At 40.7% G+C, this 23167-nt stretch overlaps 1 protein-coding gene across 7 annotated transcripts in view; it reads left to right on the forward strand.

The window, feature by feature from the left end:
* txndc16 (thioredoxin domain containing 16) overlaps positions 1 to 14858 on the forward strand; it is an 18217-nt gene extending 3359 nt beyond the window's left edge. For all 7 annotated transcript variants that reach the window (XM_044188201.1, XM_044188200.1, XM_044188202.1 and 4 more), the window contains 14 exons: positions 192 to 282; positions 1789 to 1957; positions 3320 to 3489; positions 3810 to 3870; positions 3980 to 4127; positions 4258 to 4404; positions 4504 to 4563; positions 5742 to 5937; positions 7063 to 7199; positions 8672 to 8756; positions 9181 to 9322; positions 10623 to 10810; positions 11025 to 11215; positions 14591 to 14858. In XM_044188201.1, coding sequence (XP_044044136.1) covers positions 192 to 282; positions 1789 to 1957; positions 3320 to 3489; positions 3810 to 3870; positions 3980 to 4127; positions 4258 to 4404; positions 4504 to 4563; positions 5742 to 5937; positions 7063 to 7199; positions 8672 to 8756; positions 9181 to 9322; positions 10623 to 10810; positions 11025 to 11215; positions 14591 to 14799 — 1994 coding nt within the window. In that variant the 3' untranslated portion in view covers positions 14800 to 14858. The remainder of the gene's footprint in view (positions 1 to 191; positions 283 to 1788; positions 1958 to 3319; positions 3490 to 3809; positions 3871 to 3979; positions 4128 to 4257; positions 4405 to 4503; positions 4564 to 5741; positions 5938 to 7062; positions 7200 to 8671; positions 8757 to 9180; positions 9323 to 10622; positions 10811 to 11024; positions 11216 to 14590) is intronic.
* The last annotated feature ends 8309 nt before the right edge of the window (positions 14859 to 23167 follow it).

Below are 23167 nucleotides of genomic sequence, written 5' to 3' on the forward strand. Positions count from 1 at the left end.
TTTTCAAGTTTGACAAAATGTCAGCGATGGAGATTATCTGGCTGATGTACTTAAGGACTGATTAATTGACTTGTGGATTGTACTGTGTAAGGTGGCAACTGCTGATGGAGACACAGATTGTCCGATTGATTGATTGACTTGAATGACTAATCAAATGAATTGTATTGTTTCTGCTAATTGTATTACTTAAGAGCACAGATCGATGATGGAGACAGCATATGTGTACGGATCCAAATACCAGTTCATCCTCATAACTGGGGGCCCAGTTTTGAAGCACTTAGGGTATGTTCTTTTTCTTTTCTCTGTTGTAAATCATGTGCTAGCGCAGGGCTTATTGTGAAAACGCTGAATGAGCCTAACAAACAGAACCAGGATTAATCTGTTTCATAAAGCCGACTGAGAGATAACCAAGCAAAAGAGAACATTTGCAGCATGTTGTAGACCAGTGGTGAGCTCAGACTTTAATAAAAGTAGAGATGAACTCCGTCCAGCTGAACTCTGCTGTAATCACGTCATCTTGGGTTCAAGTCCTGTGAGTGATGAGAAATGTCTTTGTATCGTAATTGCTGAAAATGAACGTAAAAGATGTTTAAGATGCAACATGTCATTAAACAACTTAATGTCCCAGCCAGGTAATTTATTCTAAAGAAATAAAATAAAATGAATGGCTTTTCTAGAAACTTAAAGGGACAGTTCACCCCAAAATCAAAAATACATATTTCTCCTCTTACCTGTTGTGCTATTTATCCATCTAGATTGTTTTGGTGTGAGTTGCCGAGTTTTGGAGATATGGGCCGTAGAAATGTCTGCCTTTTTTGAATATAGTGGGACTATATGGAACTCGGCTTGTGGTGCTCAAAGTGCCAAAAAAATACATTTGAAAAGCAATGTCTGTTACCAGAAATCATGACCCGGTTACTCAAGATAATCCACAGACCTTGTTGTGAGCAGTTTCATGTAGGAACTATTTTCTTTCTACCGGAACTTCACCCGCAAACCGCATCACCGCGCAGAAGGAAGCATGCTACTCATGGACGAGAGGCTCGTGCTTGTGACAACGCAGGATGTAAACATGGAGGAACTTAAAGAGCAACTAAACCCCACAGAATCTTGATTCATGTTTGATCAGCACTGCCTAGTTTGACAGTTTGATCTGAGCGGTGGTTGGTCGGTGACAAAAGATTTGGACCTGAATCGTTTAGTTACTCTTTAAGAGAAAACATTGTTTGAGTCTGTCAGATTGATTGTAACAGTGGTTCAGCCTGAGGTGAAGCTAAGTCTGGAATCTAACCAGACCAGGTTCAGGTTAGTCTGGCTACTTAGGTTAGACTTATTTAAACATCACTGATAAAACTTCATTCCCTAAAAGTGATACTGGTCTAACTGGTAACCATGCTTTATGAAACATCCCTCTGATGTCATCCTAACTGAGATTTTGGAGCGACATGATAGATGGCGCTCTCCACCATCAAAACATCCAATGAGGAAATATATTTTGGAAGAATGGTTTGATCCCTCCTGTAGAGTCATCAAGATGAATTGATTGGTGTTTTCTGTAGACTACTAATCAGTTTTGACATGTGCCACGTCAAACTCCACATGAAAACTTTAGGAAAAAGTTGTCTTTGGTACATTTGTTGTCATAAAACTAAAACGTGTGATGACAGTCATCTGTTTTATTCATTTAATGTGGTGATGAAGAGGCAGTCAACCCCTGAATGCTGCAGAGAATGGTATTTTCTTTACTAGAAAAGTTGTATTTACTGTGTCTCTCCATCTGTCTTCCAGTGTTAACGAGTTGTCTCACTCGTCTCGAGTGTGGTTCCTCCACTGTAGAGTTCACAGTGGGTTCATGACCCCAGTGACCTCTGAGCGCTGCCCTTTGACCCGTATGAGGAAACCCCTGTCCACCCTCAGCCTCCACTCCTTCCTGCAGCTCATGGAGGCTCCACTAGTGGTAAGTAGGATGGAAAAAGAGTCACGGTGGAATACTGCACACTCAAGCAAAGATGTCTTTATATTTGAAGTTATGTCTCGAGCTAAAACGATTAGTCTATTAATGGACTTTTTCAGCATGTGACCCCTTGAAACGAAGCAATATCTACTTTTGACCCCTCGTCAACCCTTGCGTACAGTATGTCTGCTGTTTGTGTCCAGCTAAAATAATGTATTTTTTTCTTATTTTATTAAAATGTTCCATTAATTCCCAAAAAATTAAATAAATCTATAACATTCCCTAGTTCCAGCTTCTAATTAGCTGCTTGTCTTTGCCTTAAGTGGTAGTAAGCTGAATATCTTTGGATTTTGGACTTTTGGGTGGACAAAATAAGCAGTTTGATGGCATTATGTTGGGCTTAGGATATGGTGATGGGAATTTTTCATGAAATAATTGTTAACTGCAGCCCTAGTTTTGTCCTTGCAAAAGAGGAGTACTTTAGATTAGGGCTGAAAGTGACTATTATATTCATTATAGATTAATCTGCCGATTATTTACTCGATTAATCGTTTGGTCTATAAAATTGCAGATTTATTTACCATAGCCCGAGGTGATGTCATCAAATTGCTTGTGTTCTCTGACCAACAGTCCAAAACCCAAAAATATTCAGGACCAGATTTACTAAGAATTCACAGAAAATGTGGAAAAAAGACTTCCTAAACAGGTTAACAGGTCAGTGATAATACAAAGAAAAAAGTAGGGGAGCTGTTGAACGCAGAAAAGTAAGAACATTTAATATTTGCACAAATACCAGCACTTAATGGCATGAGGAACACAGAAAAAGGTTTGGATCAACAGCTACTCTGGATTGCAACGCATTTCAAGCTTGGTGCTCTTCCTCAGGCACATCAGGAGGTTTATGCTGAGCGGAGCAGGTAGATGTAGCGATGGTGTTGATATGGCTGTCGTTGATGCTGAGGTAAAGTCAAACGCACACTGTAAATATCTTGTATAAAGAAACTAAAAAGAGGGTTGTTACAACCTGTAGTTATTTCACAGTTCATGGTCAAGTTCAAATTTTATTTTAACCCAAATCACGACAACCAGCCCCGTTTGTTTGCTGTTACAGTGATCAGATATTGTGTTCAGTAATAGTCATTTTTGCTTAAAAAATGAGAAATTGTTCCCAAATAAATTTCTGTTGATCGACTATTTGATCAATCAACTAATCATTTCAGCTCTACTTCAGACTTAGACACCTTAAATCCAAAATGTACGTATTTTAGTCAAATTCTTTAGCACAAGTCAGAAAAACATCTAAAAGGCAAAAGTGAATATAATGTATTCATTTGTACATAATCATATGTGTCTCTCCACTGCCAGTCTGAAGTTTATGACGATCCCTCCTCGGCCCAGACCCCCCAGTTCCCCTTCCAGCAGACCCCCCAGGTCTTCCTGTTCTCTCGTCCCGAAACTGAGCACCTGGACCGGGACGCGGCCACCGCTCTGGCCCAGAGGCTCCGTGGCCTCGCCCTGCTGGTGCTCGTACACAGGTACACATCGTGGGCTTTTAGGCATTGTTTTTGTTTTTAATTTGCTGACATTGTTGAGAGGTAACACATCACACATGCTGTGTTTTTCCTGTATTTCCAGATAGAATTTAATCTTGTTATAGCTTTCAATTTTATTTTCTATGTTTTGCATGTGTTGTATCTGTATTTCGTCCTAGTTCATCCATATTGTTCTGTATTCTTCTTTATTCTTTTTTAAATTTGTATCTTTCCTTTACCAGATTGTATTCTTTATTTTCCCAGCAAAACAGTCTAAAGTCTACCTTTATCACTGTCTGTCTGTTGTGTGTGTGTGTTATCAGGCAGAGTCCTGCAGTGAAAACCCCTGATGAATATAATGCTGCTTACAGGCTGCCAGAGAAGGTATGATGGTCACATACATACAAAACAAGATTACTTGTTTTTTTTTTTACCCATGTGTGTTTACCTTTTGTGTGTGTGTGTGTGTGTGTGTGTGTGTGTGTACTTCAAGAGCTCAGAGGTGAAGTATTTGACCTTACACGACCTTGATGAGGTGTTGGAGCTCTTCACAAATCAAGAGAAAGAGGAGGATGGCGAAGAGGAAGATGAGGACGAGGACGAGGGGGTGGAGGAAAACGAGGAGGACGATTCACATTTTGGTAAGTGTCTGATGGTGAAATGGAGAGAATTAAGAGAGAAATCAAACAGTAACGGGGGAGGAGGAGGAAGAGGAGGGAGAAATAAGAGTATATCTGTGTGTATTAATGTTTATTCTGTGTCTGCTTCCAGGCACGTTGGACGACGAAATTGCGGCATCTGTCTACAAAAACCGAGGCAACTTGCTGGACATGGACTCAGTTACCCACCTAACGTCAGACAGCTTCCACACTGCAGTAGCTCAAAGCAGCCTGACAGTGGCGCTCTTCTACCTCAAATGTAACTCTCCCTACTGACCTGTGAAGGAGGGGAAGCAAATGAATGCGAATAAAATTAAATTTGGACAGAATTAATTGTAGTTTCCGATTTCACCATCAGGGGATGCTGTTTCAATGGCTTTTCTCAGCTCCTTCATCGAAGTTGCAGAGAGACTGGCAGGTAAACAGGAGAGCACAGCATGAACAGAGTCCTTATGGCAGGGGGTTTCAAAGTCTAACACTGTTTTAAAATTAAGACAAATGCACCCCCTTGGTGTAATTTTTGTGCGTGTCAGTGTTCCAGGAATATAAGAACATGTTGATGGGACATTCTGAAAAATACACTGATAGTGCAACACAAAAAAGTTAATACTAATGGATTTTGTAACTGGTATTATTATTACTTACTTCAGTTTGAGGGATGATCATACTCCAAGTTTTGGAACTACAGTTCCCTTTGGGTGATGTAAATAGGAAGTATAATGTTTCTCTGGAGTCAGTTAGTTAGCTGTGGGCTACAGCTTCAGTCCTGTTTTTTAGCCTATACATATTTAAATTTTGGCAAATTTGCACCATTAAAAGTATGCCGAATTAGCTATTAGTAGTTCCTGTTTGCAGTGTATTCATGGATGTACATACAATTATTACTGGATCACTTTGAGACACAAGAAAACAGAAGTTCTAGAGTTATAAGGAACATCTTTGTTCTATGATTTCTAAGTTGATTTGTGGATGTTTATTTGTGATGAATATCAAAGATACCCTCAGGAAGTGGTAGTCATACTGAATCTAAAAGTATGTGTATCATGTATGTGTGTTCAGATTTGACTGAGTCATGACTCAGAAGGAGTACAAATACTGACGCAAACTGTGGCAATCAGGTGCTAATCGTTTTAAAGTACCTTAATATCCTCCATGAGCTGTGTGTCACATCCATTGCTGCAGCTCCAACTGTTGACCGTGTTGGTGAGCGAAACAAATCACCGGGCCAAACTACAACAACTAACTTCCTGCTGCTTTTAGAACAGCGACATGCTCCTGTCTCTTTCGCCTCACGCAGTATCTTTGCCTCATGTCTCTCCCTCTAGGGAGGTGCGTGTCACAGTTTGAAAACCTCTGCCTTATGGTGTGTTCATGAAAACTAGGAACTTTCCCACCTCTGAGCAAGTTATATTTTTAGGTTTTACTTTGTGATTCATTGTAATTATGTATTTACAGAAGTAGTTCCTCATATGTAAGACAGTGGGACATTGTGGTTGGCAAATTGTGTGTGATTTTGATGTTTTTGATCATCATCAAATTTGAGAAGTTTTGAAATAACTCGATCTTGATGTTTGCCTGATTAATAAATCTCTTCAGATTCCGAGGTCCAGATGAGTGCGGTCGACTGTGGAGAGTGGACCGACCTCTGTGCTGCTCTGCCAGGCAGCTCTCTCCCAATGCCGTTCCAGCCAATCACGGCCTTCCCCAGTGTCTTGCTGCTCCGCCCCCAGGAGTCGGCCCAGCACTACAGAGGCATGCTGGGTACTGAGGCGCTGCATCGCTTCATCATGCTGTGAGAAAAATTCTAAGAATCCACAGACATGGATGTGTCTTTGAAATTATATTGAAATCAGGAGTTAAATTACATCATGTGAAATGATAGCCATCACATTCTGTTAAATGCTCTTCTAATTCAAATTATGGATTATTAATTCTATGACTCTGGAGGGAAGGAAAATAACCCTGATGATGTCATAGTGATGTCATCAGGGTAATTTCCGCTTGGCCCTGGACACTACAAATAGAAAGTTACAAACTAGGTTGTGGAGTTTGAAAGAGTCATTACAGTGCACATTCAACCAATTACAAAGTGTGCAGCAGTAGAATAAACAAACTACTTTATCATCTTCAACATTAAAGGAAACAACCACCAAAGTGCACTGCATCTAAAGATGTAACACATACTCTGGTGCTAACAGTGTTTGCATTACAAGTGAGGGCGATCTTGTCACTTCTATTAATTTTATCCATTAGACCTCATGATAACCTTTTAATAAGCCACTATTTATCTTCACTACCACAAATAAACCCACACAGGAAACACAGCTTGGCCACATGTAAACATGCATCACTTGAAACAGCAGGACAATATAAATCCATTTTTGGGAACTTTTACAAATATGTTTTCAGTCATTGCTTATATTGATGTACAGTCATGTATTCTGTAACTCAAGAGATTTTCCTGTTTCTTTTTGTCCTGTAATAACCTGGAGACTTCAACCGATCCATGTCTTGACTGAGGAGTGTCTGCTCAGACCAGAATGTTATAGCCTTTCTCTTGGAATAGCTGTATTTCTGAGCCTTTAAACTGTACCAAGTCTTCCACTCAGTACAGGTCTAACGCAAAGACTCATAAGGCTTTCTAGGCTCAAGAGCCAAGAACTGTCAATCTACCTCCTTTTTTTGTGTCACTTTTCCCCTCATAGTTATTGTTTAATAAGTAGCTAATAAACAAAGCTTATTATCGGTCTGTTAGAATCCAAATGAGCACAGTAACCACAAAGTATTTCTGTTGTGCTAATGTAAGGTATACAGTAGATGCCTGGAGAATAATAAACATGGCTGTTAAGTTTTGTTATATATGTGTCTATTTGTGTCTGTGCACACATGCTTATCTGTCTGTTTTTTATTTAACCAGGAGCCGCCCAGCTTCTCCTGTGCTACTGTCCACCCAAGAGGATGTGACATCTTACTTTCAGGAAGTGCCTCCCCCTGAGCTCGCAGGCTACAAGCCTGACAGAGTACTGGGACTGTTTAAGACACAAACACAAGCAGGTAGGAGCCTGTAATTGTGTGTGTTGGTGTGACGCATGAATCAGAGCACATTATTGGCTAATTATGACATCTGACATTTTTTTAATTGATGGTGATGCCTCTATAGCTGAAATCAAAACTAGGACTTTAGTCACTTTTTAATGGTTACAGCAACTGTGCCTCAGTTAGTCAAAAGGTAGAGAAAAATTGTGTCTCTAAAGCTACACTTAAAGTATAAGCCTGGTGTTATTTTATATTTTTCTTACTGTCAAATAAGTCCCAGAGCAAAACTAACTAGTGCGTTAGTCCGCCTCTCAATACTTTACGATTTCCTTACCTTGTCTGTGGCATTCAGCCCCGAGCCCATTGGTTCCTACTGAAGACGTACATTTTTCAAAAACGGGTCATAAATATATACTTAATTTAAAAAAGAAAAGGCTCAGTAATTTCCTTAAACAGCTCGGCACTGTAATTGTCAGCTAATGTTACTCAGACAAAAGTAAACAGTGTATTTGTTGACTATTTTCAGCTGCGGATTAATACGCATTTGGAGTGTTCAGGCTAGTTCAGGCCAAAAAACATCCCTGTGTCAAAACAACACAAGTGGCTTTGTTTGCGGGGACGCTTTGCTTCAGGTACCAGCGGGACATGAAAAAGGATCCAGGAAGTCTAGTTTGAGTAACAGATCTGTGAGTTTAAAGACTTCTCAGACACCAAAAACACTGCACAGCGGTTTATAATACTTATCACGGTGGCAACTGTTTTCGATGGCCAGGTAAACAGGGGAAATTCGGCGTTCATGTTATAAAGTAATTTACCACGAATGTGTGCTTGTACATATTTAATTGGCCACCGCTGTGCCTTACTGGATGACGGTGTGTTGTGGTCTGGTAAAACAGTCAGCCTGTCTCCCTTCTGCGTTGGCACCCCACTGTGTGGATGGGCTGGCTGTATTCAGATGAATGACGGAGTTGCGTTTTTCACACAGTGCTAAAGTCGGTCCGAACCCGGCATTAGTGAGTATTTCTGGCATCAGGACGCTGTATGTGGGATTGAGTCAAAATAAGTGTGTGCGTTCATGGTAATGAAGGAACATGTCACCCGGTGCAACAGTGTGGCTCACTGATGTGTTTTCAATATTTTTTGGACAACAGTGGAGCGCTGTGGTACAGAGGAATAAGAAATATCAGGCTTTGATACACACACAACACTTGTTAACACAGTGCAATAGTTTTGTTCTTTTTATGTTGACAACACGAAAAATATGGAATATTACCAACCTTATCCTTGGGACTTGGAATGTGAAAACAAGTATTAATTTTAATGCAATAGATAACACTAGACAGGTCACTTAGTGAATTTAAAAAATATTGCAGAAATATCTCTGCCTTCAAAATGTCCCTCCAAGACCTACTCTCAAACAAACCACTGACCTGTCCACTGTCAGTAACATCATATGATGGTGTATTAGTGATGTTTCTGTGTCTTGTCAGGTGTACCACTGTTTACTGAAGCAGCAAAGTCATTGAGAGGAGAGGTGCTGACTGGACTGCTGACAGATGGGCTGGCAGAGAAATGGTAACAGCTCTAAATTCCGTCTAGTCATTGCTGTTTCAAGGTTGTCCCTGACAGTCACCTTTTTAAGTGCTTCTTTTAAGCTCCTATGTCTGAGTTTGAAGTTGTAATTCACTCATTCACTTGAACTTCTTTAAGTGCTTTTGTCTGGATTTAACAGTGGACACAAAGTAAGGTGCATTTTCTGAGTTGTCTATGCTTATTCAACTTTAAAAAGCAGTATTTTGAACAGTGCTTAAAGGCAGTAGGAGATTGATTGACATTGAACTGAGTTTGTTTTTGAGGGGTAGAATTCACTAAGGATCCAGTCAGGTATTGAAAAGACACTTCAGTCAATGTGTGATTACATTTCGTAAAGGGTAAGATATTGCTGCATCATTAAATAGTCTTAAAATTAGCTTCATTTATGACCTTCAATGTGTCGCAGGGCGGCAGAGCACATTGTGGAGCTTCCTGCAGTGTTGGTGTTTCCGTCTTGGAGGACACACACTCATCCCTCCACACTGCCTGTGTCCACCTCTGCTGAAGATCTCCTCTCACACATCCACACTGCACTGCTGCATCCACTGGTAAATCAAACTATGTGTTCATTTGTCTTTCTGGGTTATACAGTCCTGTTTGTACTGAGAAATGAAAGTTATTTAAAGTTAGCTGATGAAACTATTTTAATACAGTTGTTTGGTTAAGAGTTCAAACAAAATGAATACAGCCAAAATTCTAAATCCCAGTGTCTCTCAGCCCAGATTTTGAGCCAGTCCTCATTTGAATCTCATGAAATGATATAGCCGTAAATACAGATGTAACTTCTTGGAAGTTTGTGAAAGCCAAGATTGAATCGCTCACAGTATGTCACAGATAACAACCACCATATGTGGATTCAGAGTTTGGACGTGGTTTCTTCAGTACATCCAAGGTCAGATTAATGCGTCACGTCTAAGTTTACATTTTCTCAACTAAACACATTGAACAATGAACTGATGTGGAAACAGCAATCTTTTACGCAGATGTTACTCAAAAAGAGAAGTTCAGCTCTCCCTTTGAGTGTTTGTTATGCTGTTTTCACTGATGAATCTGTGTAATAGCCAGGGTTAGGGGTCTAAAAAACCTTATTGTGTCATAGGCCACTTTGGATGAAAAGTCCAAACAATAACAAAATCTCCCTTTTGGTGGTGCTGTTGTTCTAATTTTTATCAAGACTAGATTGCAGCAAGGTCTGATAAGCAGAATTTCTTTTATAAAGAAAGTGACTTAGGGACTATATGAAAATGCCTAGGATGGAAAGGTGGTCAGAAAAGGGGGATGTAATTGTAATTTCTATTTTTGCTGAAGAAAGGGTGGTTTGACTTATTCGGGAGAGCAGGGAAGGACGTTTTATTCATATTTTTCTTTCCCCGTATTTTTTATTTTTGTGACATTTATCATATTGAAAACAAATCTAAATAGTTAAATCAGTAAGACGGCTTTCACAGGTTCTAAAGGTTTCTGCCATATGCAGAGGACAACAATCATGTCTCTTTGTCAGGGCTTTGACAAACAGAATAGACTAATCACCACCACACATTGCCGATTGATCTAGTAATCAGTGTAGTGAAATGAAACATGTCGACTGTTACTGTTCCTAGTTTGGATCATTACTAGTATGATCTGTTCTGCACGCATGTTTTCAGTCTATTGGGGATTTGAACTCACACACTTAATAATGAGTTTTTCCACAGTTAACCCAACTGTCCCAAAGACACTTTTTTTTTTTTGCTTATTTTGCACATAAAACCAAATTCCCTTATGCAAAAATAGATATTTAGCAGAAACTGGGCTTTGTGCTGATTTTGTATAAGCCATCACCAAATTTTGGCTCCTCTTTATCTCCAGCCTGAGCTGACGGTGGAAAACCTGCCGTCCTTCCTCTCCCTGGGTAAAGCCCTCCTGCTCCTCTTTGTGGGAGAGGAGGAGGACGAGATCGGGCGGAGGCAGAACCTGGTGCTGGTGGAAGAGATGAGAGGAGTGGTAGAGTTGGGGGGGGGGAGGATGGAGCGATACCTGGCCTGCTGGATCCACCTGTACGTACATCAATCAATATTATCGATCAGTCAATCAAAATATTTGGACTCACCCAACTAGATGGCAATGTATTTGTTGCTCCTTCCATCCATCATGTACACAGACAAAAAAAAACCACTCTTTGATTGTCTTCTTATATTTTATTTCTTCTTATATATATTTATTATTTTAATATTGTATATTAATAGATATATTTTGTTGGTCTGTCTTCAGTGGCCATACTCCAGCTGGTATGTCTGTCCTGGGGTCATACCTGGGCTCTATGCCCCCCCTCCCTGCTCTGGTCCTCACTTATTTGCCCTCCGGAGGTGAAATCTATCAGTACCCCCCCGACGCCCCCATAGTGGCCCCCTCTATCTTACAGTGGCTGCAGAGGATCGAGGACGGGGCTGAGTCACCAGCGGGTAAGGAGGAGAAAGTGCTGGACAGCAAAGAGTCAAATTAAGAAAATAAAAGGCAGCAGTATATAGGAAAGTATATAATATGATAGAAGGATGCACACGATGTTTAAACCCTATTTTGTTAAAAAAAAAAATCTACATCTAGTTTCAGATCTGTATCATAATACACATAGTGAAAATCATGGGACACCTTTTTCCGGATTCTTTTCATTCAAGTGCAGTGGTTTATAAGAAAATAGTGAAAATGTAAAAAAGAAATAATGCAGAATGTTGCCATTTTTTAGAAATCCTTTAAAACGTTACTGGATTCATCCGCATCAAAAATATTCACTTGTTACTTGGCCCATGGCGGGAAACACGACTCTGGCAAATCAACATATATCAGGGCAAGCAGTTTGAGCCTCGTAAGAAATCATTTCAGACGCTTGTCTCCGAGCTTAAACGAAAGTAAACACAGAAATTAACCCTTTAGATTAGCTATTTCTGTTAACTGCAATAGGGATCTACTTACAGGGCAACCGAGCTAGCTGTTTGGTTAGCTAACTAGTAAACTATAACAATCTATCTGCAGTAACAACAAACATGTATTACTTCACTTACTTATCATTTATTACTCCTTCTGTTCCCTCCTTTATTTGGTTTAGCTCCTTATCTGTGCTATATCTGAAACAATAAATCATGAATGTTTGTTATTACCATAGTTTATCCAAATAGTGATTCACTAAAGCCAGACTCTGCGGTCTAGAGATGCCTTAATGCAATGATTCAATGGACCTATCACCACAGAAGAAGGGTGTGCATCCTGAGGTGAACAAAACATTTTGAGTAAGATCCTCACCTCAGCTCTTCTTTCTGAGTCATTCCCCTTTCTATTCACTCTCAAGAGCTCTTTAAAATGACTCTCTTTGAAATTTCTCTCTTTTTTTAGCAGTAAGGCCTTTATGACATCTGTTGTTGCAATGCATTCTGCATCTGGATGTGTTTTCCAGCTGATAACGCATCCGTAATGAACAATCCAACTACACTCGCATTTATACCTGGTATTTTCTGTTTCCGTTGATCTACATTTAAGTTGTAAAATAGTAAGATGTAAGTGCAGCTGCTAAATGTCTAAAATGTAAATTTAAACATCAGAAGAGGCTTATTAGAGCCTCAAATTCTGAGGGATAGACTGATCAGGATGATTTGACGACCCCTGTCTAGTCTTTTTCAGATGTCAAAAGGAGAAGAATACAATAAGGGAATGCCATCAAATACTTGTGATTAATGTGATTTCATTCACTTTTATCAGACGGAATAAAAAGGTTTGAGGCATGTGTCCAATGAGATAGAATTCAAAGAAAATATGGAGCAGTGTGTCTGTTAAAAATATTCAAGCATAGAAAGATGAGAATGACTTCTCATGGAAAAAGAAAAAAAAAAAAAATATGACAAATGATAAAACAGATGTGACCGTTATCCTCCACTGGAAATTTATAGTCAAGAACTAGCTGATAATGTCTACCCTCTTCTCCTATATCTCCTATGTTGAGGCACACGTATAATGCCATGTGCTTCAAGATGAACAGAGGTTAAAGGAATATGTCAGTTATTATGCAGTTCTGCTGGCCCTCAGATAAGCCCGTTGATAAAACAGTGACAGGATCGTACTTGTGGCGTTCCTGTCTGAGGAATGTGAAAGGTATGTGCAAGAGGCTTTGAGTTAAGCAGCTACACGTGTAATGAACGTTAAAAAGGTCCTTTTTTCATAATTTTTGTTACCTTGTAATGGTGTGCTATCTTGGCCAGGTCTCCCTCAAAAAAAAAAAGGTTTTAATCTCAAGGGACTTCCTGGTTAAATACAGGTTAAATAAAAATAAATAAAATAAAGGAAGGTGATGATTGTTAAGGTAGCTTCAGGCTTTAAACCTCAGCTGTCTGGAGCCATTAACCTTTCGGACCCTGTAGTTTGTATAGGTGTGAGATAAGACATCAGTCTCTGTGACTCGTCTCTGTCTATTTGAACTGAAGGATTGTCATCCAGCCCATTCCGTCCATTCTCCACAGAGAAACTGGAGACCTGCAACCTTTAGAGATGCAGAGTGGCTTTATGCCTCCACTTTCTCTTATTTTGTGGCATTATTAAATTTCTTGGAAGTTGGCCAATTTTGTGCAACAAAAAAAAAAATCAAAGTAGGTACTCAGTTTTCTAGAGTCATGCTGCACATTTATGGCTAAAATTATTATCTTGATTATTTTTAAATGTTGAAATAAGAGTTATTTTTCATGATTATATATTTTTATACTAAATAAACAAGTGTAAAACAAGTTGTGTAAAAAATAGGCTAGAAATTAACCAATAAATTGTGAAATAATTTAAGAAATCATTCAAACTCAACCTCATTATTATGCAATGTTTCATCATTCTTTTCATTTTCATATTAACAGTTTTATTGGAGTTTATTTTAATTTCATTATAGACATTTTTATTTCAAAATGTCCTTTTTCAAAAGTGTATTTTTATTTCACAGTAGTATTTTTCCCAATGGCTCAACAACTACTACAACATTTAGCCAGTTAGCTCCTGTAAGCGAGAGCTTACAGGAGCTTGTCAAAGTAATTCTGAATCAACCAATTAGATGCTGCTGTAAATTAACACAGACACAGAAACCAACCTCTTCTTTTATTTAGCTTAACAAGGCTACACAGTCTACGTAACTAGCCAGCTAACTAGCTAGGCTGGGTTGTGAGCTTGGATTATTACTCAGCATCAAAGTGAATAGCCAGTGTTAGCAGTGTTAGCTAGCTTCTGTTGGCTAGAGCTACCACAAAGAAAAAAAATCTTTAGTATCATAATGCTGCAGAGGTAACTCTGAATTAGCCAGATAGCTGTTAACACTGGCTATTCACTTGGATGCTGAGTAATAAACCAAGCTCACAACACAGCCTAGCTATTTAGAGGGCTAGGTAGGTAGCATGAGCAGCCTACCGAGCCATATCAACTCTGTTATTATGAAAATAAAGACGAAATAACATTTTATAATATTTATTTCACAAATTATTGATTCATGTGTATAGTTTACACAATATATTAATTTAATTATTTATTTCATAATTAGAAAATTTCCTTCATTTCCACATTGAAACCTGTTGATAAACCTTTAAATGACCAAATCTTAAACCACAAGAAATCATTGCATTACCTTCAAGACAAAATAAAATTAGTCTCAGTAACAATAATGGCAATAATGCCAACCCAATATAAGTTATTCACCCCCACACTTGGAATGCAGTTTAGAAACAGTTGCTGTTGCATTCGATTAAAGGCCAGTATCATCTTTAATCCTGTATCAAGTTGCACATTGTAATTATAGGTCTCTGTCTTGGTCGTCTTTGTAGGGATGTTGGGCGAGGATAGCTGGCCTCCTGCTGTCGATTTCTATGACTTCCTGAAAATCATGGACATGCACGAACCCGATTCCGCCCAGCAGCAGACTCCTGAAGAGGAAGAGCAAGAGGAGGTGAAAGTGGAAGATGGTGTGGTTGTAGATTCCTCCTCGAGCTCTCCGACTCCGGTCAATAACCCTAACACTCACTCTGAGCTGTAACAGAACAAGATGGGAGGGAAATGACACTAAGCCATTGATTAAACATGTTTGTATATCGATTCTGGGCTTCAGTTTTTTCTTTTCACTAATATCATTATACTGTATTTATCATAGGATTATTGAATGGATAATTGAAATTCATTATGTCCCTCTGAATTTTATTGCCAGATTGGAAAAGATTTAGCAAAAAGACACATAATACAGTTAAAGGTGGGAAGGACCAAAAGACACTGTGAACTTTAGAGTTAAAAAAGATAATCTATACATATGCATATATTTGTGTCATTTCTATTTTTCTTGCTTTTAATATGACTTAACAAATATTATGTTGTTTCCTGTTTTCTTAACAGCTGCGTTTTTGTTTTTTTCCTGGTGAACACCTGATTAGCTGACAACTCATTTTTGAAGATACAACAACACATGCAGCATGTATGTATCACCCTGTTGGTCAGTCCTGTACATGTCTTTCTTTTTCCTGCAGTTTAGCTCAGCAAGTTCTGAACCTGAGGGGGAGGTATTTGCACCAAGCTGGTTGCGGTTATTCTCAAGTATATTTTCATTTCTTTTTTTTAAATCAATAAAGGCATGTTTCCAGTGCCAGTAAGTCTTGCCAACATCCTAATCAGTCATATGATCAGATCAGCTCTGCCTTCCCTCTTATGAAATCACACCATGCATGGAAATTGCAGTGAGTGTAGGTGAAGGATATCTATGTCCTGGAAATGTCTTGAAAAGGATTCTGATGTTATTTTTCCCATCATTCCACCTCCTGTCCCTTAATGACTGTGTCATCATAGGATGGCGGTGTAATTTTTCCCGGCAGTTGAGATGCACAACGAAGGAGGTGGAATAGGTTAGTTGGATCGGTCTGTTTGAATTTCTACGGTGGTTTCAGATATGGTTTTTGGGCTGTTTGAATCAATTATTAATCTCTCAGTTAAAAAGGAACATCCATGCTAAACCATGTACTGAAGGGTCTGAATGGCTCTTGGATTGTGGTTTAGGGCGGAATTCCTTTTGAACCGTTGCGTGAATATTCAGATCAGTTTTTGTCCAATTACTGTCTTTGATCTATATGAGCTGACAGACTGAGCATATAATCCAAGGACTGATAATTTAGTTTGTAAGTGGGTGTTTTGATGCTGTAAGGGCTTCACAGCAACAGAAAATAGAACAGTAACAAGTTACATTTCCTCCGTTACATGTACTAACTACCTTTTTGAGTAAATTGTAGAGTCAGAGTAGTTTTAATGCAGCATACTTTTTCCTCTGACTTAAGTATTTTTTTTTTTTTTTTTTTTTAGAGAACAATCATTACTTTTACTCATTGGATACATCCACATCAAATATAAGACCTGGGGGGGGGGGACAGGAGTGTGCCAGTGGAGTGTATTTTATTTCTTTTTTATTTCTTAAGTTATTCGCTACTCAAGTAATTTTTACAGTAAATACTTTTGTACTCTAACTCAAGAAGCCTAGTTATTTTGATGATTACTTTTACTTCTACTTGAGTACTTGTTTTGCAAAGTAACAGCACTTTTACTTGAGTACAGTTTTTGGCTAGCCTACTCTACCCACCTCTGCTGGGCACAATACAGAGAACATTGAACACTTGAGAGAAGGGTTGAAATACAGTATTTGTTCAACAATCCCATGTTTTGAGGTATATTGGGCTATAAAAGTTTAGGCAATGGAACTTCTTGGAAAGAGTCACAAAAACATATTATCCCTTAAATTGGTGTATTTTTGTAGATTCACAAATCCATCAAATTTAAAAACTCTAAAATTATGTTTTGGTTTGGGATTTGGGGCTTTTATCACTTTTAAGAATTGCCAGAGTGTGCACCGCAGTGTTGAAATGAATGAATTTAATAAATAGATTTAATCATTTTCTTTGTCATAACAGACCCTTCTTATTTCGTTGTCGCGGCCATGTCTTCCCCACTTTTCGTTGATTTTTCTCAAAAGCGCGCAACAGCGCCCCCCTTTGTCGTAACGACGTGTAAATGTTGGCCAGTCTGCGTGGTCAAAGACGATATTGCACCCTTACCGAAGTCTACCAAAGAGAAGTCAGGTGAAGTTTGAAGGTGAAAAATATTAAGTATTAAACAAGATGCGGTCACTGTGATGTCTGTGCGAAAATGCGAATGGACATGTCTCACGAAAAGAAACTGTTTGAGGTGTGAACCCCGTCACGGTCTGGCCTCACAACAAACAACAAAATGTTAAGCTAGTATTATTTAAAACAAGTGCAAGAGTTAGCTAGTTTTCAAGTGTTGCTAGTGTTACCGCGTTTTTGTAAGAATACGCTAGTTAGCTAGTAGCCATGGAGAGAGGAGATGACAAGTGCTGTCAACAAACACAATGACTATCAACATGGATACTTCATTTACGTAAATGAAAGAAAGGAGAATGGAGTTGGACTTCAAATGACGTGAGTCAGATACACCCTCTGTCTATCTGTCGGTCTGTGTATGTCTGTCTTTGCTCGCAGGTTTCTTTTCCTGATGGTTAAATGACTCTGGGCTGTGGCTGTCTGTGTGTATTTAACTCCTTGAGTGTTCATGTTAGTATTATGGAGGTTATATACTATAAGTTACTGAAGCTGTTGTGTTATTGTTGCGGTCTACATGGACACAGTTGCAGGGACAGACCCTGCTGGGCTTTGAATATTTTTTAATTTTCCCAGATTTGTATTTATTGGTTGTCTGTGATCCTGTTGGCTAATAAGGCTGTGCATGGATACTTTTTGATGTGAACATAAACCTTTAGGTCTTTTCAGTATTCAGTACTGAACTATACCTGTTTCAGACTATAAGCTTTGTAGTACTGAATATAGTCATAAAAGTTTACTAATTAAATGTTGTGTGGTTTGTTATATTTCACCACAATGGAATGATACTACAAATCTGAATTTCTTAACTTAGTCAGAGTTAATTTTAACTGGCCTCTCTAAAAGAATAGCTGGCCCCATCTAGCACCTGGTATTTATGTTGACCACTACTGCCACTGCCATCAATATTGCAACTGTGATATAGAAAAAATATCAAATTATTAATGGTTGAAGTATTCCTTTTTAAGAACAAATTTTGGTGAAAATCCTCTCAAATGATTTATTGATTATTTAAAGAAATATTTAAAACCATTTGATCAGAAATGCATTGCAAAAGGCCAAAATAACTGACAGAAAGCAGTCCTTAAATAGCAAATGATCCCTGTCTTTGAGTGGATTTCTCCTTCATGAAGTCAGCCTTCAGTTTACTGTGCACTGTTCAAGCCTTTCAGTGTCAAAGCTATTGTGAACAGGGCAGAAAAACATGATTAAAAGCCAAGCAAATCAGTGTGTGTTTACACATTGCAGACGGCCTGATTTCACCCATACAGTATCTGTTTGGGTTTTTCCAGTGCAGCTAGTGATTTGAACAGGATTAAATCCTGAGGTGTTGCCTCAGTTATTCTGTCTGGAAAAGCATTTTTAAATAAAATAACATTTAGTCAGAGTTCTGGGTTTAAAGGGCTCATGACCTCAGCTCATGTGTCAGCTATGTATTCTATGGAAGTGCCAGTGAAGGGCTTTTGAAAGCGAACTGCTGGCACTGACTTTTAACAGTTAGCTCTCCTGCTGTTGGCAGCTATTTCTGGCAAACAGACTCCTGCCATCTGAGCTGAGAAGAGAATCAAACACATGAGATAATGGTGTGGCTGCCCAGTTAGCTCTATGAAGCTGCAGACAGTTTGATTAATGATGACATCTTATGACAAATATTGGGAGTAACTAAATAAAACATTGATTAAATTATAATTTTGTATATTTAAAAAAAAAAATTGTTGCCGTTTTCTGCTTTATAGTTACAGTAGAGAGAGAGGCAGGAAGGGCAGGGGAGAGAGGATGATATCATGCAGCAAAGGGCTAAATTATTATTTTTTAACCTGAAAAACATGAGGGGAGGCACAGGGAGTGTTTTAGCCCTGATTAGTGCCTGCAGTCTTCCTCTCAGGCTGCATACAACCCCAACAACCTCCACCAATAGGTAAAGCAACCTTGTCGCCTGAGGGACACTGTTGAAGAGATTTTATTGAGTAAATCAAACTATAAAAGTGGGGATTTTGAAAAGTGAGTGGTCCCCTGATCCTCAGTGGAAATTACATCCTTGAGTCTGATTCTGAACATTTCATTAATAGATCATGCTCCAAGCCTAGAGTCTCACTGCTAACAGTTAGGTTTTCACCAACTGTAGAGAAAATGTAAGCAAATGGGCAGAATCTGAACTTGATTTGTACCCCTGAATTGTAGGCATCAGAAGCTGTCAATGTGGATTCTATGTAAAATGCTCCAGAATGAGAAAATTAGATTTCTTAACTCTGTATGCATTTGCAGGTGTTGGTTTTTTTTTCTTTCATTTTTTTAGGTTAATTCTTGGTCATATAAGCTTAAATCTGTACCATTTCTGTTGATTCGAGGGTCGCACACACAAACAGAGTAAGATACAAAATAATTGCATTTGCTGCAGCCTGGAAAAAACCAGAGTCAGCATAATCAATCAGGAGGGAAATGATCCCGCCTAGATAAAATATGTAACTAGATTGTAGACCAACCACCCGCCCCTGTGTTACAAGTGAGTTATAACATTAGCGTAAGCAACTCATGCATATAATTACATTTCTGGGGGACTTAACACACACACATGCACACACACAGAGCAGGCCTGATGCCTCAAGTGGTGTGTTCACTGTTAACTTTTGCAGGCAGTTTCATGTCATGATTTGTTTGTTTATTCTTCAGGAGTAACTTGGGAGAAGATTTTTCACTGATAAGAGTAATTGAAAAGGCAATACATCAAGTTTTGGTTCACTGTTGTTAGTCAGCTTGGCTAATGCTTACATTACCGTACATTATACTGAGTTAAAGCAGACTGCGGTAGTTAAGCAAAAGGCCAATTTAAATTGTCGAATAGTTTAGTTGCATAACACCGACCGCAACGACTGGTTTCAACTCTCTGTGCAGTAGCTATACAGGAGTGAGTGAATCAAAAGCAAGAGCAAGTCAGCACACGTGCAGGCATGTGGAGAAGGAATCTGGCTTTATTACAAGGTCAGTGTATGCAATCACAGAGGACTGATGGCAAAATAACACAGATGCTCGAGTGTAAGAATGCAAAAGCAAAGCTGTGATGAGGCAGAAACACAGCAGAGCCACGAGACGATCATATTTGTTTGGAAGTTTCTCTCTGGTTTCACTGTGTCTGAAATTATTATTATTATTATAAGCTTGTTTGTGTTTGTTGGTAAAAGGCAGTCTTACCTGTGCTGACATGGATGTAGGTCCATCAAGCCAAGGTTTGCATCCACATGGCCTACACCTACACTATATGCATGCATGTGTCTCTCTTGTGTTTGTGTTATAGCCCAGTTGGTGTATGTACGTCATTGATGTATGTGTGTGACACAGACAAATGATACCAGCCATCCGGAAGCAGGGTTACAGAGATATGGAGCTGTGTTGGGAATATTTTTAGAATGTGGCTGTGTGTGTGTGTGAGAACTTTATCTGGCTATGTATGGGAATATATACTCCAAGATTGTGATAATTCTCAACCATAATTACACTAAAACTCCTTTGGGATGTCCCTTAATCTGTGTTCTCAGAGACACACACACACGTACACACACACACACAGGATTTCACTGCTAAAGCCAGGCTTATGATGAGCCATGCAGTTATTGAAAATAACACACTCTACAGAGGCCATTAAGCTCTGTGGAGCATTATTTTCATAACTACACAGGTTGGAGTGGATTATTCCACTTTTATCATGGCCACTTGCTAGCAAACATAGTAACAAGGAACGGTAATTAATATTTTGGAGCAGTACACTCCTGTGAACAGCTAGGAGAAGGCTCAGCTATCAGCTACGAGGAATAAAATAGGTGATGTGGGGTACCAAAGCTACGTCAGAGCTGTGAGGTTATCTGAAAATAATGCACACCCTCTTGTCTACTGTTTAGTGACCTTTTTGGCTTGTGACTTGTAATAACGGTATAATCAGGTTTGCACCTCTAAACTTTTAGAGGTTTTTTTTTCGAGTATTAGTAAAGCAAGGCAATAAAGTAAAGCAATTTATGCTTTATATCCTTCCAAAATATTAAACTGTACTGACTACACAAAGCTGATAACTTATGAAATCATGAAGTGTTTTTTTATTTTACTTATTGTGGTCATTGTGTTGATGCTACAACCTGTGTATTGTCCATCCATCCATCCATCCATCCATCCATCTTCTTCCGCTTATCCGGGGCCGGGTCGCGGGGGCAGCAGTCTAAGCAGGGACTCCCAGACTTCCTTCGCCCCAGACACTTCCTCCAGCTCCTCCGGGGGGATCCCGAGGCGTTCCCAGGCCAGCCGAGAGACATAGTCCCTCCAGCGTGTCCTGGGTCTTCCCCGGGGCCGCCTCCCGGTGGGACATGCCCAGAACACCTCCCGAGGGAGGCGTCCAGGAGGCATCCGGATCAGATGCCCTAGCCACCTCAGCTGGCTCCTCTCGACGTGGAGGAGCAGCGGCTCTACTCGAGCTCCCCGTGTGACTGAGCTCCTCACCCTATCTCTAAGGGAGCGCCCAGCCACTCGGCGGAGGAAGCCCATTTCGGCCGCTTGTATCCGCGATCTTGTCCTTTCGGTCACTACCCAAAGCTCATGACCATAGGTGAGGGCAGGAGCGTAGATTGACCGGTAAATCGAGAGCTTTGTCTTTCGACTCAGCTCCTTCTTTACCACAACGGTCCGATACAGCGCCCGCATCACTGCAGACGCTGCACCGATCCGCCTGTCAATCTCACGCTCCATCCGTCCCTCACTCGTGAACAAGACCCCGAGATACTTAAACTCCTCCACTTGGGGCAAGGACTCCCCACCCACGCGAAGAGAGCAAACCACCTTTTTCCGGTCAAGAACCATGGCCTCAGATTTGGAAGAGCTGATTCTCATCCCAGCTGCTTCACACTCGGCTGCAAACCGTCCCAGTGCATGCTGCAGGTCCTGGTTTGAAGAAGCCATCAGAACGACATCATCTGCAAACAGCAGAGATGAGATCCTGTGGTTCCCAAACCGACACCCTCCGGCCCCTGACTGCGCCTAGAAATTCTGTCCATATAAATTATGAACAGAACCGGTGACAAAGGGCAGCCCTGGCGGAGTCCAACATGCACCGGGAACAGGTCTGACTTACTGCCGGCAATGCGAACACAGCTCCTGCTCCGGTTATACAGGGACCGGACAGCCCTTAGCAAAGGGCCCCGGACCCCATACTCCCAGAGCACTCCCCACAAAGCGCCCGGGGCACACGGTCGAATGCCTTCTCCAGATCCACAAAGCACATGTGGACTGGTTGGGCAAACTCCCATGAACCCTCGAGCACCCGATGGAGAGTATAGAGCTGGTCCAGTGTTCCACGACCGGGACGAAAACCACTCTGCTCCTCCTGAATCCGAGGTTCGACTATCGGACGAATTCTCCTCTCCAGTACCCTGGAATAGACCTTACCGGGAGGCTGAGAAGTGTGATCCCTCTGTGATTGGAACACACCCTCCGGTCCCCTTCTTATACAGAGGACCACCACCCCGGTCTGCCAGTCCAGAGGCACTGTCCCAGACCGCCACGCGATGTTGCAGAGACGTGTCAGCCAAGACAGTCCCACAACATCCAGAGACTTAAGATACTCAGGACGGATCTCATCCACCCCGAAGCCTTGCCACCAAGGAGCTTGCCAACAACCTCAGTGACTTCGGCCAGGGTGATGGATGAGTCCGCCTCCGGGTCCCCAGCCTCCGCTTCCTCTTCGGAAGACGTGACAGCGGGATTGAGGAGATCCTCAAAGTATTCCTTCCGCCGTCCGACAACATCCCCAGTCGAGGTCAACAGCTCTCCACCCGCACCGCACAAGGTGTTGGTGAAGCACTGCTTCCCCCTCCTGAGCCGTCCGGACGGTTTGCCAGAATTTCTTTGAGGCCGACCGATAGTCCTCCTCCATGGCCTCTCCGAACCTCTCCCAGTCCTGAGTTTTTGCCTCTGTGACCGCACGGGCTGCAGCACGCTTAGCCTGCCGGTACCTGTCAGCTGCCTCGGGAGTCCCACGAGCCAACAAGGCCCGATAGGACTCCTTCTTCAGCCTGACGGCATCCCTTACTTCCGGCGCCCACCACCGTGTTCGGGGATTGCCGCGCGACAGGCACCAGAAACCTTGCGACCACAGCTACGAGCCGCCGCATCGACAATGGAGGTGGAAAACATGGTCCACTCGGACTCAATGTCCCCAACCTCCCGGGATCTGGGAGAAGCTCTCCCGAGGTGTGAGTTGTAGACCCTGCTGACAGA

The sequence above is a fragment of the Siniperca chuatsi genome, linkage group LG24 (genome assembly GCF_020085105.1).
Source record: "Siniperca chuatsi isolate FFG_IHB_CAS linkage group LG24, ASM2008510v1, whole genome shotgun sequence".
Classification (NCBI taxonomy): Eukaryota; Metazoa; Chordata; class Actinopteri; order Centrarchiformes; family Sinipercidae; genus Siniperca; species Siniperca chuatsi.